The sequence below is a fragment of the Aptenodytes forsteri genome, unplaced genomic scaffold (assembly GCF_000699145.1).
Source record: "Aptenodytes forsteri isolate BGI_AS27 unplaced genomic scaffold, ASM69914v1 Scaffold83, whole genome shotgun sequence".
NCBI classification, from domain to species: Eukaryota; Metazoa; Chordata; class Aves; order Sphenisciformes; family Spheniscidae; genus Aptenodytes; species Aptenodytes forsteri.
Window position 1 is genome coordinate 2,652,026 of NW_008795371.1, and position 24,249 is coordinate 2,676,274.

At 36.5% G+C, this 24,249-nt stretch overlaps 1 protein-coding gene across 4 annotated transcripts in view; it reads right to left on the reverse strand.

The window, feature by feature from the left end:
• The window catches only part of TCF12 (transcription factor 12), a 178,416-nt gene that overhangs the window by 129,046 nt on the left and 25,121 nt on the right, over window positions 1-24,249 (reverse strand). For all 4 annotated transcript variants that reach the window (XM_009280362.2, XM_009280361.2, XM_009280365.2 and 1 more), the window contains exon 3: window positions 2,468-2,541. In XM_009280362.2, the coding sequence (XP_009278637.1) occupies window positions 2,468-2,541 (74 nt within the window). The remainder of the gene's footprint in view (window positions 1-2,467; window positions 2,542-24,249) is intronic.

Below are 24,249 nucleotides of genomic sequence, written 5' to 3' on the forward strand. Positions count from 1 at the left end.
AGTTTGTTTGGTGTGTCCCCCCCCCCCCCCCATGATTTCTGCTGCCTTTAGACAAAAAAAATCCCCTATTGAAGGGAAGGAAACTTCACCACCTCAACACTATGATTTTTTGTAAAAAAAAGAGAAGGCAAAACATACAAAACATTGTTTTGGGAGGCAGAGGGAAGAGGTGAACCTGATTGTTTCAGTTTTAGTTTATAAATCAAGAAAGTTTGTATGCAAGTATTCGGTCTTCTGCTGTTCCAAGTTTTATAATGATGCACACAAAGCCATACTATAAAATCATTAAATTCAGCCACGAATACAAGTAGGGAAATAAATCTACATGTCATATTTTCAAAGCCTCTAACCTTCTGAAAAAATCAGACAGCATTAACTGCCAGTTCTCTAAAATTAAACACACTTTATAACGTATTTAACTTGAATTAAGAAAGGCCTATTAAAAACAGTATGCTCCAGTTTAAACAAAAATGAACAGTTTCTTTAAAAAAAACCAACAACAAAAAAAACCCATCACAAGCTGTAAATAATTGGTGCTTCAGAATGAACTCTCAGTATCATCTCAAATTACTAGCATGCAAGAGAAAAATCCTCTGCACTTAGCCAGCAGAGGAAGAAATACTTCAATAACATTCTAACATGGGGATAGATTCCATCAACTCGTAACAATACATTCAGTTTGGCTAGAGTCCAACTGGCTTTAGCTGAAACTGTCCTAACAAATTATGATTCAGCAAGAATTGTTTGCTGGGAGGATAAATTTCTTTTTTTCTGTCTGTCTCGTTCTCTCTGTATTTTATTTATTTTTTAAAATATAAACTATTTTAAGTCCAAGTTACGATTGCTGGTGGGAGAGGGACACCTGACATGTATAAGAATTTAACATCTCTCTTTTTCCTGAAGCCTTCCATAGGGCTCAAGACAAAGCTACATTTACATTTGCTTTTCTTAATGATACACCCAAATAGCACCAACCTCTTCCCATGATTCTAACTTCTGGTATACCTCTGTTAGAGCACTAACATCTGCCTTTAGTACCAACTTCAGGGTATAATGGTATAGTTTGTGGAGGGTTTGGTTCTTGATCAGTGTTTAAATTTCCTAGTCATGATCTTCAGTTATAGTAAAAAAACCCCAAAAAACCACAACCAAAAAAAAACCCAAAAAACCAAACCCAAACAAGAAACACACACACAAAAAAAAAAAAAAAAAAAAAAGACCACCAGACCAGGCACCCTGACTTTACATTATTGGAATGTTAGCTGGCTGATCCTCTAACATTAAAAAAAAAAAGTGTGATTAATATAGCCATGCAGCCAATGAATCACAGGCTCAAATTCCAGTTAGGTCAGCTTAACTCATGATTGATTAAAATTGATCAGCAACATCATAAATGAGTGTCAAAACACCAAACACTTACAATAAGAATACAAGTTACATAAAGCTACATAATAAGATTCCATTTCAAATGTAGAAAAGGCATCTAAAGGCTGGGCCTCAGGCCTCAAATTATGCAGGATGTTTTAAAAGAATGTCTAATTTCTGTGTTGCACAGAAATACTTCTGCAACCCATAAAGTTCTTCTATCTTTTTATTATAATTTATTTACCGAAGATCAATGGAAAAATTAGGACTTCATGATAAATCTTTCTAATGCTCTCTTCCAAAATCAGTCAGAGGTTTTAACAATATTCAGTGAGCTGGACAAGACCTTGCAGCCTACCCACTTCATTCCACAGCAAGAGAAAGCTGCAAAGGTGCAAGAGCTAACACAGCTCTCTGGCTCAAGCATGCTGAAATCAGAACAGATTATTTAGACTAGGCCCATCAGTTGTGCTGTGCATTTCTAGTAATTAATTCATTAGATACTTAGCTTATTGGCTTTTTAGGGAATAGATATTCATAAAAAAAAATTGAGTAGATGAATGGGAATGTGATTTACTAAGGGGAAAGCTTGATTTTGACCGAGTTGGGTTTTAAAAAGGCAATGTTATTTTAGGATATTAGATATTATCAAAAACCTTTAGCTCAATAAGCAGGATGAATGAAGCTGCAACGGGAACAAGAGGAAGGTATTTAAAAAGAGAAGCCTCTCTCAAACATCATGACACAGCACATACTATAGCTGGCTAATGTTAATGGAACAGCAAGCATTCCCTTCACTTTGCCAATAAATCTGCTCCTGAATAAGTAACGACTTCTATTTTCATTTTCTGACCATAAGGTAAATAAAACACATGATCATCATTCAAGATGGCTTATTTTCATAAATTCTTAACCTATATATTTTTTAGCCTTAGAAATCTGAATCGCTATTGCAGCATATCAAAGTCATTAAAGTCTCTAAAAGACGCTAATCTGTGTATTTAAAGGAGCTTACCCTTCAAAAATATTGCCAAATCATCTGCTGATTTTCATTGTACATTCCCATAAACTTTCACTATGAATCATTATGTCGGAACCTTACCCTTGAAGATTCATATGAAGGACTTGGCTGACCGCTTGTTCCCCAGGATGTGGCACCTGTTCGCTCATCCATACCTAGCAATAAAAAGAAAAATACAGACCTATAAGAAAAGATAGCAAAAGCATAATGTTCTCTGATGCAACCTAAAAGCAAATTCATCCGCTTCCATACACTAAAAGCAAATTCATCTGCTTTCGTATACTTAAAGCAGTATTTCTAAAAACAAAATTTAAGATCAACAGTTTCCTTGTTAATGAAGCTGGCTACAAAGCAACCTACTCATCTGGACACCTGCAGCTGCTGAATAAAGGAGCATAAAAAGTCAAGAAGATTTGCCGATCTGCAGTGTCTGCCCTACCCAATCCATAAGAAATTAGCATGAGTAACAAAACAAGCACAACGATGTTAGCCTGGCTTTTTGCACAGCCTGATTTATCCTGCATCTTAAGCACCGAATATTGCAGCACATACTGTCAAACACACTTGTTATCTACTCTTTGCTCTCATGTCTTGCTTAAGTATTGTAAAATGTGTGAAATTATTTCCCCTACTTGGTCTTTACATGACATGCAAAATATTTTAGCATAAGGGGGGGAAAAAAGGCAAGACAGACTGGTGATATTTCAATGGCTTAAAAAAAACCCACAGAGACTCACTGCCCTACTAAAACAGGAATCTTTTTAAACTCTGTAACGGTTCTTTTAGAGTCAGTTCCCTTTATGCAAATCCAGGTTACAGCTCAAAAGAGAAAGGGGAAGGAAAAAATAGGGAGATCTTTAAACTCAGTATCAGAATATGTATCCCATGTATTACCTAGCCAACAATTATAAATACTGTAGCCAACACCTTCTCCAATTACTTTCTATTCAAAGTTAGTTGGTCAAACCATCTTCGAGCCACATTTCAAAACAACTAATTACAAAAGTACCTGAATTCCTATAGCCAATTCATTCATATAGGATAAGGTTACTATTCTAGTAATTAGGTTCCTGATTATCCGTATCACAAGTGTTGGGTTTTTTTCTTAACAGGTGGAACACTTCCATCCTAAATTGCAGACTTCCACGCACTTTGGCCTACAAAACACAACTCATTTGTTCCCTGTCACCCAAACTTCTCTCATAAAGAGTTTTGATACAGAGCATAAATTCTTTACATGATGTATAGTATAAACTATTTATGAAGCTTTATAATGGTTCTTATTTATAAATCATGACAAGTGTCACAATTTTAAGAGCTGAGTGAAAGTTACTCCATACAATCATCCCTAAACCCTAACTTTATATTGCAACTATAAAATTTTCATGCATATATCTCAGACTGGCCACACTACAAAATAAAATGCAAGGAAATACTGTAAATAACTACCTATGGAGTAATAGTATTCTAATCATTATTTCCTTAAGAAATGTGTTTTATGAAGCTACAAAATACTGTTTTGACAAAGACAGCCTGCAGAAGGCATGTGAAACTGAAAGTACAGTACAATCACCCAGATAAAAAACTATAGACACCTTTTGTGTACTGCAGGAAAGGTCCTCAAGGCTGGAGAACGCTCTTTGAAAATGGAAAACCACCACTATATTGAGCCAGCAGTTTGTGGAAGGTTTCTGCATTTTGCAGCTGACAGCACTGTTGTTGTTTCAATGAGTAACTGGTCCAGGAGCTGAGTAAAAAGTCGTGGCTGGCACTGACAAAGGCAAAAGTAATCTTTTGGCACAACTGACTCTTTTCTGCCAGAAACAACAGCGCTAGTAATCTGGCCATTATCATAACACGTCTTCCATTGCTTTAGCTTCAGAAGAGACATATGCTTAGCGGGGGGAGGGGGGGAGGAGAGAAGAATATCTTACTGCAAGGCAAAATCTTTGGGAAAGTCTAAGACACAGTACATTATATCAACCCATTTAGGAAATACGTCCGTAGATAATGGTTATGCATAGAGTGTTTAGATGCATGACCCCTAATCAGTAAAACATGTTACTCATTTAAAAATTTGAGTCAGTGGGACATAAGGACTTATGTTAAGGTTCTGCTAAATCAGCACATGTATAGCTAAAAATTCTCATATTTTAATTCTACTATTTGAATTATGCAAATAAACTGTTTAAAGAAACCACTCTAAAACAAAATGTAGTGTTTAAGATGGGCAGGAAAACTAATTTCTAAATAGTTCTCAGAATTATTTCTTCTAAAAAAGCCCAGTACATTTAGCTAAAGTAGTCAGGAGTATCAACGCATTTCCTTTTTTCTGCCAGGTGCCTTTTCCCTCCTTTTCATGCAGCATTTTTTCTTTTCTTACAAGCCCAAAACAGGCTTGCACATAGACCTACCCTTTAGTTAGAATTTGCACACGAGGCATATGGATTCACACTTTAGAAGCTCCTTGAAGGCTACAAGGAAGAATTTCATACACTGCATATAGGACACCAGCACTCTGACTTACTGCTGCCTGATATCTGGATTTGACTTGGAACAACACCCCTGCTGCCCTCGGTCCCCATCAACATAGCACACGCCAAATGGGCGGAGCCAACAACGCTCAACCAGGAAATCAGATATATGTCTATGATGGTGCCCAAAGAATCTCTTCTGGTTTGTACACTAACATTTTTTCCATCAATGACAGACGAAAAACAACCAAATGCTGCAAGAGACAAAGACCCAGACAAACTCTAGCAGGCTGGGCACAAACAACGCATACTTTAATACAGCCAAAGGTATCTCTACATGAATGAGCCAGGAGCATAAGATACACCTTCCAGATGGGACGAGAGCCTGAAATGGGGAACACACAGTAAGAAAGAACACAGGAATCACTATGGTAAGAAATTGAATAAAGTCTCAAAGCAAAAGTGTCATCAAAAGAGTTCAAGCATTTTCCTGGGAAACACAAAACAGAATGGAGTAACTAGGGGTATAATCACCTTCGCATAAACCCTTCCACAAGGAAACGCAGTGTCCAATTCCAGTATCCACTAATTCATCACAGATGTTAAAGGGCAGAGGAAAGCTGTGACAGTTAGCAGAGCACTGAAAAACATGCTGCACAGGGAAAGGCTGCAGTATCTCAATCTGTTTAGGCAATGCAAAAAAGGGGGAAATTCAACAACTGCGTGTTATAAAGGTCTAATAACACAGATACATGCAGTCAGGCAGAAAGAAGTATAATGAGGTTCTACCCCCACTTCCTTTTTTTAGTAGGCATTGGGGATGGAAAGTAACTGAAATGACTCATGAGTTGATGTCATAGTTCTCAATCAAAATCAGCTACTCCTGTAGCAGATACACCGTAGTTTAACTAGGGAGCAATTCAGTAAGCCTGATCTTTGTTCGAGCAGATTCAGCTGGCGGTCTGTGGCTGGTTCTGGCTCACGCAGCACCTCCACTGCACTCACTACCGCTGTCCCAGGGAGGACCAGCAGGACGTCGCCCCTGCCCTCAGCCAGCCACACAGACAGAGCACAGCCCAAATCCGGGACCCCAGCCAGACCACAGGAAAGGCTGAGTGTTCCTCACTCACCTTAGGCAGATCAGGCCAAGCAGTCACGAGGATGCTTTCTGGCTTTATGCATTGAATTCTAAATGCTTTGCTTAATGTCACTTTTAAGATGGCGCTGTGAGCATTTCAAGCTCTTCTAGAAGAAAAGCTGAAGAAACCTGTTGCTTCATTACTTCAACATATGTATTCATCCTGAAGAAACAGGTCCAAACATTCATCTAATAAAAAAAATTGGATCTTACAATCAAACTGAAGTGAAAGTTGTTGTTCTTGCTGGTATAAGACAAAGACGACCATATTTAAAACTTATTTCAAGAGACACAGGCTCTAATGTTCGTGCAAACCAGATAATATACTTTATAGGGTTACCATCTGCTATGATGTTGATCAAATAAATGATCTGAGAAAAAAAAAAAAAAAAAAAAAAATCACATTGTAGATTGTTATACTAGGTACTCAAGGTATGAGTTTCTCTTTTATAGCTTCTTTACCCAATTTTGTTTCAGAGTAATGATATTCCTTCAGATAAGATTCAACAACTGAAATCAATTGCAAAAAAACCTACAGCACAAACCATAACAGCATTGACTGTATTTTGCATCTTAGACACCCAAACAAATCAATCTACCATTAGATCCTATATTGCAAAGGTCTAGTGTGAAGAATGATATAAATTATTACCTAAAATTATATTTTAGGTCTAGACTTTACTAGAAAGGAGATGCAAAGAGAAATATTATTTGATGGAGAAATACTATCTCAATTAAAAATCTTAAATTTCAATAGGTTAAGACTAGTTCAGTGCCTCTTCTTGTTGACTTGTTGATTCTAAATAGAAAGTATTTCTCATTTTATAGTAGACTTCATATTTTTAATAACATAATAGAATCATTTATATTCTAACAAAGTACCTGAAATTTGCAAGTCAGATAAACAAGTAAAGACAAGATATAGTTCCATTATTACCAGGGGGGAATGGGAGGGGGTGGGGAAACACTCAAAACCAAAAGCACCTTTGACAATAGATGTCATGCGGTGGGTTTAAAATATACAAACTGAGAAATGAAACTCAGGCAACCTATCAACAGTCTAACCACTTAAGTGCCATTGGGATAAATTCAGATGCAACATTATAATTAGGTAAAAGACAAACCACTTTCATTTCAAACTATATAAATAGCAGGCTTTCTCTCCACCCACCCCCCGCCCCCAAAGGAAAGGCAAGGGGAAGTACTTCGAACCAAAACCCAAAACCCACGAGAAACTACAAATCTCAATCCTACTGTTTCTTGGAGAATGTACCGACTGTCTTACAGCATATGGATACAAAGTTTCCCCCCTTCCCTCTGGACCAAAAAGGAAAGTTCCTCCCAAGTAACAGAACTGCTTATTAGAGGCACCAGTGGGAGTAGCAGAGCAGTATCCCTACCTTTTGCTCCTGAGAAGATTAATGCAAGTGCTATGGATACGTCACAGAAATACTACCTTGAGTCCGAGTTGTCTGGTACAAACTCTGGACTTCACAATTCCTTCAGAAAACTTCCTGAGATAATTTTATTAAATTGCATGATGCTGCTCACTCTCCTCCCTGTATTAAACCATGGAGTCACAGATTGAACACTTAATGCATCGTGTGGTCTAAAAGTGAGATTCCTCCTGGGCTTAACTATTAGTTTCAATATCCTTCCCCAACTGCCCAGTCAGGTTTAGAACCATGAGAGTTGAGGTTGTTAACTACCAACCTCTAATGGCAGACATTTAAAAGAGCAACAAAGCACTGCAGGGATTGAAGCCACCCTGAGGAGGCATCGGTTATCTCAATCATTACCCATGAAACACTAGCTTCCATTTATTGCAAAGATCAGTTTGTTAAGATCTGTTTGAAATATCAACAGTGATTATTAATAGTACTAAATAAATTAATTTGCATTTTTGAAACATTGTTTATCCTGGAGAATCCCGGAGCACAATTATCTGACATAGCAAAGAATAAACACTCGCTACACCAGTTATTGTGGAAATTATTTTAAGAATAGGCAATAAGATATGCTATACAAAGTTAATTTCTATCCCCAGAATAAGCAATCACAATTAAAACTTCAGTAGAACAAAATTATTCAAATGGGAGGAATGTACAGCAAGTATACAACTTGCCTGGGCAATAACCAAAACTTAGACCAAAATTAGCATTGACAAGTGTAAGGAAGAAATTTTTGATGCTGAGGGTGGTGAAACACTGGCCCAGGTTGCCCAGAGAGGTGGTGGATGCCCCATGCCTGGAAACGTTCAAGGTCAGGTTGGACGGGGCTCTGAGCAACCTGATCTAGTTGAAGGTGTCCCTGCCCACGGCAGGGGGGTTGGACTAGATGACCTGTAGAGGTCCCTTCCAACCCAAACTAGTCTATGATTCTAAGTATTAAAAATTAGTTGTGACCTAAAACGTATCAGCAAATTGAATTCTCTCTTTATGGAAAGCTGTTTAAAACCTATACTTTCATACAGAAAATGATTTGCAAGAACAGTATTTTCTCAGGTCAGAATACAACTTCGGCGTGTACACTTGAAGAATTTTTTCTAACACAACAAAATACTTACATTGTATAAAGTCAGAAGAAAATGGAAAAAAATCATGCTGGTTCAGGAAAATTGATGAAAAGCTTTAATTAGCTTTAACAGTGTCTATTAACATCAAAGTCAGTACTGGTAATACAGTTCCTGTATAACTATCAAGTATATTTTAGATTTGTTTCCAATCATTACCTAAATACAATTTGCTATTAAAAAAAAAAGCAATTACTACTTTTAACTTAATTTCCCAAACAATCCTATTCATTTCTTGTAGTAAGGCCCATGTATTCCCTAAGAACAACATTAGGTTATTAATTCCTGTAATAGCAGTGCTCTTACAGAAATGGCAGAAGTTACCCACTTCTCTTTCCTTATGTTCTCTGCTTCCTAGGCTCTAAATCACGTCACCGAACACACCAAGTGACCTGGCATGACCTGGACACTTCAAATATAATACAACCTGCTCAAAATAAAATTGGAACTGGCATTTCCCACCCAAGCTATACTAAACCAGAAAGCTGCACATTGCTACACTCGTCTTGCCAGAAAAAGTACATCAGGTACAGTTCAAAGAGGAGAGCATATTTACAATACCGTATGTAATATGCTGTATGCAATACATTTGTTAGTTGTGTATGTTTATTCAGACAGTTCAAGCATAAGCTAATGATGAAAGCTATAAAAACTAGCATTTAAACTAATTTAAAAAAAAAAAAAAGGAATTTTCTTGCAAATCCAGAGGTGCTCAGAGCACTACACAGTAAAGCTATTCTTTGCCCCTGAAAAAAAATATTTCCCTTTATTAATACAAGCTTTAATATTGTTCTTCCATCCAATTTAAGGTTAAAATTCTAAAAGAAAAATTAAAATGCTAATCTTCATGGATTATATCCTGTATATAAATAATATTTACATGTGTGCTCACACAGAGTATATTTTGAAACCTCCCTGGTTACAAATGTGAATAAAGCAAACCAGCTTAAAGATCAAGCCTTTAGCAGGGATACAACCCAGAGCTTTTGTTCACATGCAAACACACACACAGTTAAATTGCTATTAAATTGCATCATGCTGCTTATTCTCCTCTCTGTATTGAACCATGAAGTATCAGATTGAACAGCTCTAACAAGCAAGTCTCAGCCCTACGGTATTAACTATCATAATAATCCATTCTACTGGCAAATTTTCCTGTGGTGACTTCAGTTATGACTCAACAGCTTTATATAACCACCCACTTTAAAATATATATATATTTATATATACACACCAAATCAAGGCCAGTGTCACAAGACTGCACACACCAGGCCAAAAATATTCAAATATAGCCTCACAGTCAACAGCTACTGTTACCAACTGTATTACAACAGTACAGAAAACTGCCAATTCAGGCACCAGAACACAATACAATCTGAGTTATACAGTGTGTAACTGCGGCACTAACTCTCATGAGGAAAGAAAACACTGCAAGTGTGACAGCTTTTCTAACAACATGTCTAAAAACGTTAAGAAAGAGTGCTTTCAGTCATTTACTGTATCAGAAGGTGTCCAGCAAACTTTGACCCTCTTGAAAACAAACTCCAAGATCAACCTGAGGTCCGTATCCTTTCATGATGTTGATTGTCATGCATCTTTGTACACATACAATTAAAATTATCCAATTGCAACAAATTAAAAGTACTTTACTGATATTTAGAAGATCATTAATGCATTAACACTCAAACCTTTAAAGGGAAAAGAGACCCTCTGACATACCAAGCAGTTTAAGAGCAGAGGAGAAAAAAAAAAAAAAAAAAAAAGAGCTGAAATAATACATTTGTGAGAAACATCACATATTTTGAATTTCTGAGTTCATGTAGGTGAACCAGAGGAGAAATAAAGTGTCAGACAAAAACCTTGCATCTTAGTGAGCCAGGATTTTGAGCTTTAAGTAAAATGGCAAGTATAGTATACAGTATAGCCAAGGAAATGCCAATGCAATTCCACATTTACACTTCTGTGACTGGAAACAAAGATATTTACAGATAAGCAGTCAAATTCACAGAAGTCTGAGTCTGATCTTCAGAAGATCTAGACCAAGCCGTTTCCTAAAAGCATGTGGAAGAAAACCTATACTTTGCTAATGTACATAGTATCTCTGTATCAGATTTTTGGCTACCCTACACTACTGAAATCTAAAGTCTATTAACAGCAGCATGGCATCTCACATTAAAACAACAATACACTAACATCTTACATTTTTCATAAAACAAAGCATGTAGAACACAAGTTTGAAAGGTTTTCAGGTTTACCTCTAGACAGGCATATCTTTAAAAAGATTTCTTACAATTACTTGTTCTAAAGAACACATCTAACAGACTCACCCACTGGATTGAACTCTCATTACTGAACAAAGCAGAAGTTACATGTCATGGGTTGTGTGAACATAAGTTCTTCATAAGAGAATTCTGGCTCTTTCAATTCAGCTGGGGAAAAGTGTCTATTACATGAACATGTCAGCATTGAACATAATCTTTTAACTCTAAAAACAAAGTTTATCTGTTCAGTATTTAAACAGGGAAGAATGCTTAATGGATAAATGCAAGCACTGCACATCTGTTCATCTAAGCCAGAGATGTGGTAGACTAGCTCTAAGTTACATGTGAAAAAACAATAGAATAAATATAGCAAATGTTGACTTACATAATTATTACAACCTGGCTCACTTATCTCTCTCCTCTTTTGCCAAAAATCAAGAAGAAACCCTCCATACTTCCTCATTTTCATCCAAGAAGTTTTTGCAAGGTTAGGGCTTCACTATTTGCCCTGCAGCACAATGAAGTGCCCTGCTGGTTTGGCCAAGAAAAAGATAGCACCTATTCCCTCAGTAAAAAAGCTGCCTAGAGCAAAATGTGTTTTCTTCTATTATTTTAGGCATGGAGGAAAAAAAAAAGGTTTAAAGTAAATTAAACTATTAAAAACTTTCAAGATACATCTCTACCTGCATTTATACAGTTGAGAATTTGAGCTGATGGAAATTAGCATTAGGCTGCAGTATCAAGGATTACTTTTTGCAGTATGCATTTTGTACTAACTAGTGCTTCCCCCTCCATAAGCCAGCTGGAATGTAGTAAAGCTCTTGCCAGATGTTCTCCTTTTGTGGAGGCCCAAAACCAACAGTTCTCAATAATTCCATTACTTCCAAAAGTCATAGCCAGAATCCAGTCTGAACAAACGATGGAGACCTGGCACAGCCCGTGCGGCCACCAGGGCCCTCAGAAACCTTAAAAAAACCCCAAACCCAAACAAATGAAAAAACCCAAGAAACCTTTCTTTCCTCAACATTGAGGCATTTCTTCCAACCACTTCTTTGGCAGAGATTTTATTGGTATTTTTGAGCCTCATTCTCAAAGTAAGAAAACGTGACATTCTCTGTCAAAGGAGAGAAATCTGTCTTTAAATTTCCCAAATATCATTATATCTGCCCAAATATTTGCTGAATCTAGCTCCTTGCTGCCTGGGCCGTTAGCTGCCTGCTGAGTCAGGCAGGCAGGCAGGCTTTGTGTTGACAGCTCCCTTAGTGTGAGTGGCAGTAAATGATGGCGTGCCCACAATGCTGGAAAGCTGATATGATACAGTTCAGTCTCCTACATCAACAAATGAGGTGGAAGATCGCTGCCTGATGTTAATGGGCCTTGCACTAATACATAGCAGTACTGTAGCAACTGAGATGTCTGAGGGAGCCCAGTATACCTTCAATCCCCAAAACCATTTGTTTCTGTTCATTAGGTGTTTCCACTCTTTCCCTTTATTTAAAAGAAAGGCTGTTCCTCCCATTGAACCACGATGTCTCACCACAGCTCATTGAAGTAGTAAGTTGCCTGATGCCTGTATTCACTAGTTTGTTCCTTCATAAGCAAAAGGTATTAGCTGACCTACTAATTTCTGCTGCACTTCAGGATCACCGTGTTTTAACATGCTAGCATATCCATGTTGTTACAGCTTATAAATCTGGAAAGATTACCTTCCAACAACAAAATTATACCTTTAGAGGATCAGTAACACTGAAGTAACAACTCTAGAGTAGTCAAGACTCCCTGTTCAGCACTATGGTATTTAAACACTGAAGAATAAATTACAACAGTTTAACATTGCTAATTTAGCAAAAACATCCAACTATTCTGAAAAGAACTTGAAGTAGTATCACACTAACTAAAAAAAATTACTTATTTTTCTATTCCAGAAAATAACTACTAAATCTGGCAAGATCTGGGTCTGGTGGAAATGAGTCCAGAAATACCGACATTTGCTAGCAAAGATGTTGTGATTTCTCCAACTTTACTTCTTAACCAAAAGAAAGACTTTTTTTTCCTGTCTGAAGACTTCACTGCTCTTCCTTCTATTTCTTCTGCTAGCTTTTCATTTAATACTCCATTGTCTGGTTGGACTGTGTAACATTTCTCCTTGGCTTAAATTGAAAATATCACACTTTTTATAAAAATGTGAATTTTCAATGCTTTTCTTGTAACAAGTGTTACATGAGCTAAAACACTCTAAAGAAAATGCACTTAGAAACCGGACACACTTCAGAAGCAGAACTTTGATAGAAAAGATAGAACTAGAACTTGTATACAAGTAACCCCATTTTAAATTGCCTTCGTTCTCTAACAACATTACAGCTGGAACTGACATACCTGTTGCTGTTAACAAAGTGCACTCGTGCCTTCTTTTTTTCTTTTTTTAGATGAGGACAAGTTGCACTTTGAATAAACAAAAAAACTTGCTGCTGCTTCTTCAAGTATGCTGTTACAGCAGTTCTGCAGGTTATAGCTAGAAAACGCTGAAAGCCAATAAAATGCGGCGGACAGTCTTTCCATGGTGAAAAGCACCCTTACCTGGTAATTATCCTTCCTACAATGATAATACAGTATTAAACACTTCCAAACATTAACTTGAATAGTCTATAGTCAAAAAGCAAGTAGCAATCAATAACTAATTTTTTTTTTTTTTTTTAAACTTCCTCCTCCTAGGATGTTTTAAAACTCTCCTTCAACAAAAGCATCAAATAGTCTCACAACTTCATTCCTGTAAAACTTACACCTTAAAATTAAGAACAGATTTCTACGGATGTTTAATGAGAACACAGAAGCTAATGATTTTACATTAAAATTAGGACAAATACTGTAAGTTTAATATTACAGGTCAGCAAGAATAAGAAGTGGAAGGATACTAAAAACCTTCAGTTCCCTAGCACTGCAAAAAGCCAGTCACTGCCAGTCCTGACAACACAGCTTCCAGCAGACCCATTAGCCAACATGCAAGCTATAGCAGTACAAAATCTCCCCGTGCAAAGTAAGCCTTCAAACAGGCAAGCGACATTTACCAACTCCTCACAAGGGATTTTGATGCAGGAATCATTGCCAGACAACAGCTTATGAGTCAAGTTTTATGTATGCAAACACAAGCCTATCTTACTAACAACTAAGGGCTGGCTGCCACCCAAAGGAGGCCATCTTGCTTCCCTTAACACTTCGCTGTCCCCACTGCCCATAGCCCAGCTTTTATGTCTTCCTCCCTCATACTAGCACCAGTGTTTTGTAAGGTCCTGCACTAAACCAGTTCAGGAAGAAACTAGTAGAAAACGGAACCATAAAAAAAAACCCTTGGTGGTTTCTGGCCAGATTAGCTCACAGAAGTATTTCGCTACTGGGCCAGCAGAACACCAGTGTTGGCAGAAAGGAAGGGGGGAGCACGAGAATCAGACAAGGCCCAAGTTAGGGTTGCATGAAGGACCAGGGAAGCCAGCCCATCCCTTTTCAAGCATTCGCTAGCTCTGAGACTGGCTATATTTTAAAAACATAGTGATTTCTTCAGGGAAAAGAAAGGCAAAGAAAAAGAGAAAAGGAAAAGAAAGGCAAAGATAAGAAAAAGAAAAGAGAAGAGAAAAGGAAAAAAAAAAAACACATCACTGTGTGGTGATGCATAAAATCCTTAAAGACATCACTGTGTGGTGATGCATAAAATCCTGCAGCCTACTTTGGGACTACTGGCTTTATTGGACCATTGATGGACCATATGCCAGTATGTGAGAAAAATAACTGAATGTTTGAATTGCATCAAACACCAATAAGCTTCATAAAATCTTAAAAATATCGAATTTACTCAGTGTTAGGGTAGAAACAGGTTACCAGGAAGTTCAACACTGCCAGAACACTCACACACATACTTTTACCATTCACTTGCTAGAATTTTAGCCAAAATTTAGAGGAAGAGTAAATTACTTCAAACTAAATGGCAACAACCCCCAAGAATTTTCCTTCCCTCTGTTTCTTCTGTAATTAAAAAGACAAAAAGTAAGAATCTTTTTTTAAAATTTTTAAGTACACTTTGTATTTTAGCCAAAACAAGTCTTGGGTTCCATGTGCCAAATAAGTTGCTTCTATAAATTGCTATAGCCCATTTTCTCTTTTGTATTTTAGAATCTTAAGCATTGCCAAAACAAGCCAATTTAAACACATCGCCTCTCTGAGTGGTAACTTTGAGTTTAAATTTTGTTGGCCTTAAATCCTGCATTCAGTTCTCTTTATGTTACTGCTTTTAGCTCTGGCAACAGCTTTCAGACTTTGCTTCGCTTTTTCATACCCCAACACTCCAATACAATGAAATTTGTATAAGTGCCCAGCTTTGCTCAGCCACTAAAAATAAAATGTTACCATTTATAAGGATTATCAAATAATTTTAACAGAAGACAGACTCTTCACATTCTGTTAAATATGTAAAATAACAAAAATTTAAAAAGTTTCTGCCTTTTTAAAAGAGACAACCATGACTCGGTATTTGGGAAAGAATTTCTTATATTTCAAAATATATACAAAGAATATTATTACCCTTCAACGTACTATCACTTAAGCGTTTTGCAGATCACACTTTGTGAAAGGGTAATAAGGCATCAAATGTCTCTTCACATCCCAATTTATATGTAAAGGATTACTGACATAGGTTCAGAGGAAAAACATCGACCTTCCCACCCAGACGTAAGAGAGCATTCTGAAGATTCACACATGTAATAGGGCAATTCAGAATGAACATCACATACAGCTCCACAACACATGTTCATGTGGACTAAAAATGCAGAGCATATTCCTTTAGAAAAGGCTGGCCCACATACTTTTAAGAAAATTAAGAAGTACTTGTAAATTGAAGTGAATTCATAACTAAACACTCTTCACCCGAATTAAAAAAAATGTGATATGCTCACATAACTGAAGGGCTATACTAGATGAGGTTCGTGTCTTTTTGTGCCCATTCCTCAGACTCACATGGGATCTCCCTGACAGCCAAACCAACACAAGTATGTTATTAAATTTTCACAAGTGGTATGAAAGCCCAGTGAATTAAACAAATACACATTAAGGCACCCGGCAGGATCCATGTGAAACAAATGTAAAAATTCAAGTACAAAGAGCTCCAGTAGCAATTCTGTCCTACTTCAACTGCACACATCTTAAGATGTAAAACTTACATTTAAAAGGTCACACAAAGGAAGTAAACATGCACATCACTCAGGTATGTGTGTATATATATGCAATTTGGACTTTAAAAAAAAAAATCTATGTACATCACAGATTACAATATCAACTTTACATTAGAGAATACAGATTGTCAGTAGGATTTTATTCCTTGCTTGGCTTTTCTTCTAAAAAAGCAAGAAATAAATCTGAAGCCACTTCCTTTTACATTTTCAAGTTCACTGTTGAATTTTTAAACATCAGGGGCATAACTTGCCTTGAGTAAGATATATATTCTTAATCAATTATCAAGAAACCGTAACATTGTATATGCTTCAGCCCCTAAGATCTCTTTAGCCTAGTTTTCATTTTCCTAAAGGACTCAGAGCATATCATTATCTTAATGCCTAATCTATTATGGGAGAAACAAGAGAAAACTAAAAATATACTATGAAATATTACACTAAAAAAAAGACAGAATGACAAAAAGAGCACTGAGAAACAATCTATACCTGCTTTTATTAAAAAAGGTTCAAAGTGAACAAAACTTCACACATGGTGGGACCTTTTAAGATCTGTGAAGCATCTAAGTTATCCGAGGTCTAACTAGGTTTTTAAGAAGTCTTAAAAATGTAATACACCCTATTCGTACAGAATTTCAATTGAATATAGGCTCTTAACTCTTTCATTGTAAAACCAGAAGATTCTAAAAATACAGATGAAGCTAAGCCACTTCATCTTGTTTTCCATTAAGAATCAAGTACATCTGAAGCCAAAATTCTATACTCGCTGCACTCAGTTAAATCCAGAGTAATGCCATCTATAATGCTAGTTACAGACAATAGAAGAATCTGATGTGGTGCCTATATTGATCTAGTGTTGTACTTAACACTTTCTATTAAGAGTCAATTACACCTCCTTCACACGCACATCCCTCATTCTAACACAAGGTTTACAAGATTTTGTTAAATCATAATTATAAATTTTCTGCTGAACAGAAAATATAAAAATTATAGAAGGGAACATCTGTATTTCAAACAGGTCTATCAGACTCGACATTTGGCTTAAGAAAATACTGACTACAATTACAGTGTCATTATTATGTGCATGCCATCTTTTACACAAGAAAATCCACCCAAAGCCATTTTTAAAACAGCTCCAAAATTAGAAGTCTGTAACTGCAGCAATCTTAAGGCTGTTAAGCTTCCAGACCACAACTAGTTCATAGCAGGGCTGATTAGCTCAATCACAGCACCTTGTTAACAGCAGCTGAGAGCTCCAAACTGAATCTAAATCACATCAAGCAACTCAAAGTAAAGGCAAAAGTACTTTATCCTCAAAGCATCAAGGATACCAAAATAAAAAAGGATGGATAACCTACAGAGTTAACTAAGTTCATGAGTTAACTAATACTCTATGATACATGTTTCCACAGTAAGCACATATTTCAACAAAAAAAAAAGTATTTAGAACAAGTCTAGAAATCAACTTCATGAACGCTCTTACATTATGGAATACTTTTAAGTTTAATGTTCTGTCTGAACTTAGTGATTGCAAATATGGTTATAGCACAAAAAAAAGTTACGGGGGGTGGGAAGCAATATGCTATTGATGAGATGGGGGAAATAAGAGCTAACTGCTCTAGCTAGGTTTTTACTAGCTTTTTCTTTGTCCCTTGATGTTGTCAGCCTCATTGGAAAGGAAAACTCTCTCTGTAGGATTTATTTTGTTTACTTTTCAAATGCAACAGAAGTAATTCAAGGCCACCAACAGTCTAAAGAGGAAGAATGAACCACCTGTAGAGGTCAGTATTCTAAAAGCATATCAGTAAAAATATATCAAAAATAAGCAAATATCAAAAATAAGCAAAATATGTCAAATTCTCTATTTAGGAGGAACATTATACTATGTGTGTTGAATAATGATAATCTAATGCATCTATATACATGCATGTATTCTTCTCTGTCCTTTTGACAAATAGCACAGGAATAATTTTGCTCTGATTAATACAATGTGGAGGCAGATGAAAACAAACAAAATCCCTGAACTGGTTCATCACAGGAGTATTACTTGAATAAAACTAGTTTCCTATGGCAGAGAAGAGCCACCACTGTGGTTAACTGTTTAATGAATTTAATGTCAAGAATTTCTATAGAGAATTGCTTAGGAAAACTAATACATAGATGGCACAGTCTACTTTCAAATTTACATACAAAGTTTTCCATATTAAATCAAATGGTAAAATTACTTCCCAGACCACAGAGTTTTGCTCAACTCATATCACAAAATGTATATGCTATAGTAAAAGGTCTTTCTGGAAGACTGAGAAGTACATGCTCAAACACAGTTCAAAAATTTAAAAAACATACTGTACAACAATTAAAATCTCTTTTACTAGATTATGAAAATGAGTCAGATATAAACATACATGTATTATTAATATGCTATAAGGTGAAAAGGATCATGAGAATTCCGATCATTTCATCTTTTCTCTGAAAGTGAGAGACACACACCAGGCAAGATATCAGCTTTAATCAAAACTTTCTATGGATTTCAGCAGGAAACTAGCATGGAAAATACCGGCTACATAAAACATCTGATTTGTTTCTTTTGGTTACATGTAATTCTTCTATGTTAACCCAGGCATTTCATATGCAGTTGCTCCTTGCATGAAGACGAAGAGAGAAGCAACTTGATTTTAAGTTATGAAACTGAAAAGGAAAGGCTCACAGTTATTATAGTCTTTTCCACAAAAAAAGTTAGTTTCAAAAAAAAGTAACAAGCCTCCAGCAATAACATTAATGCCTAATTCATCTACAAAACTTTGGTTTGGAATTCAAAAGAGTTTTAAAAAAAAAAAAGTCAGTTAGGCATCAACACTATGAGGCAGGAGAAAGTTACCATATCTACTTAGCAAGTAGGACACATAAACTCTATTTTTGCTCTGAAATGGGTCAATATGAGCAGAGTAGATTTAAACAAAATTGTGTTTCACCCTGGAGCGCTAACTCACTGTTTTTTAAATACTTCAACCTCATTCTCTTATGATTGTTTACCATTGTATTTGGTCTTTAGGACATGCTACAGATGATTATTTATTTCCTGACTGCCAATCCTTCCCTTTGGAAAACAGTTTTTCTCCAAGGTTCTCCAAGTTTCCATCCTCTTCAATACATATCCAGTTACTGTATTTGGATCTGGCTGTCAGTTACACAAACAATTCAGTCTCCAGACAATCACTTATGCAACAGAGGCTAGCTGCAATGGTCAACGGGTTGATCTGACAAAGCATTTGTTTAAGAACCTGCTTCTGCCAAGTCATAGTCTCGGCTGTTTGCAAATTTTTGCATTAAAAACAAGGAATCCATCTACTAATCCAGAACACTCATGTTATCCAACTATGCAGACAAAGCAAGCAAAGAGTTCTTTGAGTAACATGACCTTTGAGAAATCCTATCAGCAGAACTCCCTGCATCAAGGAGCTCTGCACTCTTCAGCCTATTTAAGCAGCCAGAGTGTGAAGGAATTACTTGAGTGCATGATCAGAATATTAAATATCTCTCACTGTCCAGATTCACAGTGAAGCTATCAAATAACAGAGTAACTACTCCAGAGCAAAACTTTTTTGCTGACTACCACCATCAGTAGTACCAATAACAGCAGCATCCTCAGTTTCGTGCCAGGCTACACACTACTCTGAATTGTCTACCAGAGTTTGGAAAAAACACTGTTATAGCTGGCAAACATGATCTTTCACTATCACTGCCAGAACTGCTGTATGCGGTGACAGAGACTGTCTCCCTACAACTTCAGTCTCACCTAATTTTAGGAAGCACTAAAGTACTCTGCCATTTCTGAGAGCCTTAAGCGGATTAGCATTTATTAAAAAACTTACTTGAAATCCTGTCTCATAAAGGATGTCTTCTGTAAGTCTTCAACTGAAAAATACTTGCAGTCACTGTGCTAGAAACACCGCAAACCTCAGACAGAAGGTGCAATTTCCTTGTCAACAGATTTCCACTGCATACCCACATCTGTAATATGTGGTAGCAGAAGTAGACAAGAAAAAACATTGAAAGAACATATAAAAGTCTGAAATGGTTCCACAGTCCAGAAAATAAATATATATATATGTATGTGTGTGTATAAAAAAAAAGAATATATAAAAACTATCATCCAAATAAATCACTACTTCCTTTAGTCATTCCAGTTCCAGAATCCAGGTTAAAACCAGAAAGAAAAAAGAAAAAAAATCCCTGAAATTCACAAGTCATTTTAAAACTGCAGAAGAAGGTATTTTTCTATTGCAATTACACAGCAAAAATATAAAAAAATATAACCCAAACAGATAGAGTTTCAGCAAATTTATGCCCCTGGTGACAAACTTGCAGAGTTAACCATGGAATTCATCTAAAAGTCACTATTTTTTCCTGAGAATACTGTGGATTCCAACAAAGTGTCAACAGGAAACTTCCAATGCTATGTCTGTCTTAGCACTTCAAAAGAGTGAACCTGACCAAGCAGCTTCTTTACAGATGTTAAGCAGCCATATTTTGATACAAAAAGGTAAATTTTGCAGAAACCTCTCCAAATTGATGGTGTATCCTTTTCTAGAAAAGACTCTAGAAAAGTTCACTCTCTTCCCAATAAAGTAAAATTTTCTATTAGGTTGTTTTCTCAAGTTCCCAAATGCATATGAAGAATTCAGCAAAAGCTTTTCTGACTCAGTTGTAAACAAAACCATGTGAAAGGAATTAAGAGTAAAAACAATTTGATCTAGAGCTGGAGAAAGTTCACTAATCATAAAGACGACCCAAAATCTTTGAAATGGTTTCAAATGGTTGAGCTATAAAATACAGAAGTATCCTTCCTCTTTCTCATAAGACTGCATCTCACCATTTAAGCAAAGTTTCTTAAGATGCAGGCCAAAGCTGAACCTGAAAAAAATTAAAACAAACAAATAAGAAAATATCCATACCTCAAAGTACCTGTAGAATTTTTTAATCAGACATTCTGCTCTGGCACACTGTCAAAAACCTCACAGGAGAAATCAATAGCTGCATCACTGCCAACAACATTTCTTCTGAATTCTTAGTAAAAAGTCGTTTCAGGAGCAATTTAACCACAGTAGAAGTCAGAAACTAGCTCTGTCACCAAAAGTTAGAAGATTTCAGCAGACATTTAAAAAAAAAAAAAGGAGACACTTCAACAAAGTAAAAAGAAAAGAAGAAAAAGAAGTCTGCAACAGGACTGCTCTTCTCTAATGAGCAATTCGAGAATGCAAGAGGCAAACATTAATTCCAGAAAAGAGCAATATTTCTTTAGAATTAGTCTCTCCATATGTTAGCATATGGGCAACAGAATCAGCAAAATAAGTGTTCATAAAGCGACTGTCCAGATATATGAAGCTATCCGTAATTTAGGAATACAAAACAGAATTGTAAATTTTCATGATCTGCTACAGCAGCATATCAGTGTTTAATTAAGCACAATATTGCAAATGTTTTACTGAATGATTTATTATAATATATATACATGAAATACTACAGTACAATGTTGAAGAGGTGTAAGAATAAGGGAGGTAAAACAGAAGAGAGGTATTCATCCAATATTAGATGCCAAACACCAACATCCAAACTTTTAAAAGGAGCCAAGGGAAAGTACAACTTTGTTTTTACTTCAAGTTTGACCTATTTGTGTCTGTGATGACTCATACATAGAGGAATTCAAAACTTATTCCAGAAATTGTTTAATTTAAAACAATGGTACTACTTAAGATTCAGCCGAATATGCAAACTCATTAATTCTCTGTGCTGAACACTACACTTACTTCATTATCACAGGTAAGTGCCTTCAGTTATAGTTGTTCCACAAGCCTAAACATTTTCTCGAGCACTGTATTTGATATTCTCTACTGTCTGTATCAGAAAGAAAAATTTAAAAAAAAAATCAAATGGATATGAGGACAGCCACTTTGTCTGGAAGCGGTCTCTTGGAAGGCATTCACTGCCATCATTCATGATGGGGTTTTGGGTCTGGGGTTTTTCCCTGCACACACAGCTTAATGATGCACCCAGCATTGGGTTGGGTCAATCTAGTGTTTCACTGCCATTAATCTCTTCTCCCCTGATCAACAGTATGAACTACTACATGTCTGGCAACCACAGTGAAATTCAAGTTTAGCCAGGTAGATATCTATCATGAGTTCAGTTTAGGTGTTTGACACGTGTATTTAAGGCACTCTGAACAAAATTCTGGCCAGAATTTCAACAAAGATTTAAGGAAGAATCATTAGATAACTAGAAAGGTTTTACAGTTCTTTTAATTAAACATATGAAGTTCAACTGCTTTCATATGCTAGAGCCTGACATCACACCATCTGATTTCATTCTCTGTTATCTGGTAAACTTATTATATGAACTGCAGTTTCATTCATGTGTACTAAGCCATCACTGCCCTATCTATTCAGACGGAAAACAAATTTGATGGAGATTCCTACCTTCATTTAAAAGTTACAAAGTCCAAAACCAGGACTGTTTTTAATATGTAGACTTCCATTTCATTTAATTAGCTATTCCACTTTATTTAATCCAGGATCAATCATTTTCAGTTTCCTCCCATGCTTTCTTTTTTTTAGATGCCTCTGCTCTCTTCACTTTGCAATTTTCTATGGCACTAGCACACACACAACCAGTGGCCAATATGGTAACACTACCAGCAGCAGCTTGGCTTTTACTCTCTACTTTTCCTGTGTGACAATTCAGGGAGTCCAAACATTCAACTTTTTTTTATTATTAAATTTCAGATCAGTATAATCTCTTCTAGCAGTCCTAGTAAAATGTAGTTTTTCTTACTTTAACACTCCAAAGCAGCCTTTAGGGGCAGAAATAAATCAGCAAAACATGGTCAGTTCCACACCCCATTTCAAAACAATCTGAAATCTAGGAGAGAGATTGATAGCTTTCAGTGCACACCAAGACGACTAGGTAGTACCACGGAACTCTACAGACAGTTCTCAATACCCCAAACCACTACACATTGTGCACTCCAAAAGGTAAGGAAGCCGTAATCTGCTCCAGAAGTTTACACTCAATTCATAAAGCCCAGACTTTGCTTCTTAGAGGCAACCATTTCACTCAACTACCTGAAAAACCCAAACTGCAAGCACTATTTAACAGCAAATAAGAATTGTAATTTTCCACAAAATAATACCTACAACAGTGAACAGAAACAGCCTCTACAGTTCCTCTATGAAGATGGGTACCTCTCTACACTAGCAAATGACAGCAAGCCTGAGACAGGAACACTCCTAACCAGTTACAGCCTAGCCTGAAAAAGACATTTAAGACCTGTTCCCTTTGACTGAGACAGACAGACATGCTAGGAGGTCTCCACACAGAGCTTTTTTTTAAAGGACTAAGCCATTTCATGCCTTTATATGGATATTTTACATGGACTTGTTACTGTGAATGAATGCGTACACTGATTGACGCTGTAATAATTGCTTTTTATATGATATTCACTGTAGCTTATGTATTGGAAAAGATATACTTGATAAAATATGTAAAACCACCGTCCGTAAAGATCAGTCTTAACTATACCGATGGATGTAAGTTTACCTGCAAACCAGGAACTATCTGTATCTTTGTAGTTTTTGTGGTTTAACCCAGCAGGCAGCTAAACACCACACAGCCGTTCGCTCACTCCCCTCCAGTGGGATGAGGGAGAGAATTGAAAAAAAGGTAAAACTCGTGGGTTGAGATAAAGACAATTTAATAGAACAGAAAAGGAAGGGAAAATAATAATAATCTGCACCCCCCCAGCCAACTCCCTGCAATTTTTTTGTTCAGCATGACTTCATACAATATGGAATATCCCTTTGGCCAGTTTGGGTCAGCTGTCCTGGTTGTGTCCCCTCCCAGCTTCTTGTGCACCTCCAGCCTTCTCAGTCAGTAGAGCATGAGAAGCTGAAAAGTCCTTGACTTAGTGTAAGCACTGCTCAGCAGTAACTAAAACATCAGTGTGTTATCAACACTATTCTCATACTAAATCCAAAACACAGCACTATACCAGCTACTAGGAAGAAAATTAACTCTATCCCAGCGGAAACCAGGACAGTAGTACAATCTTAAATATTACATGCGGCATTTGCATGGAAAACATTTTCAATCAATATATTAAGTTTGTAGTTCTCTTTTACATCTACTACGTCTGTCTTTGGAAGTAAA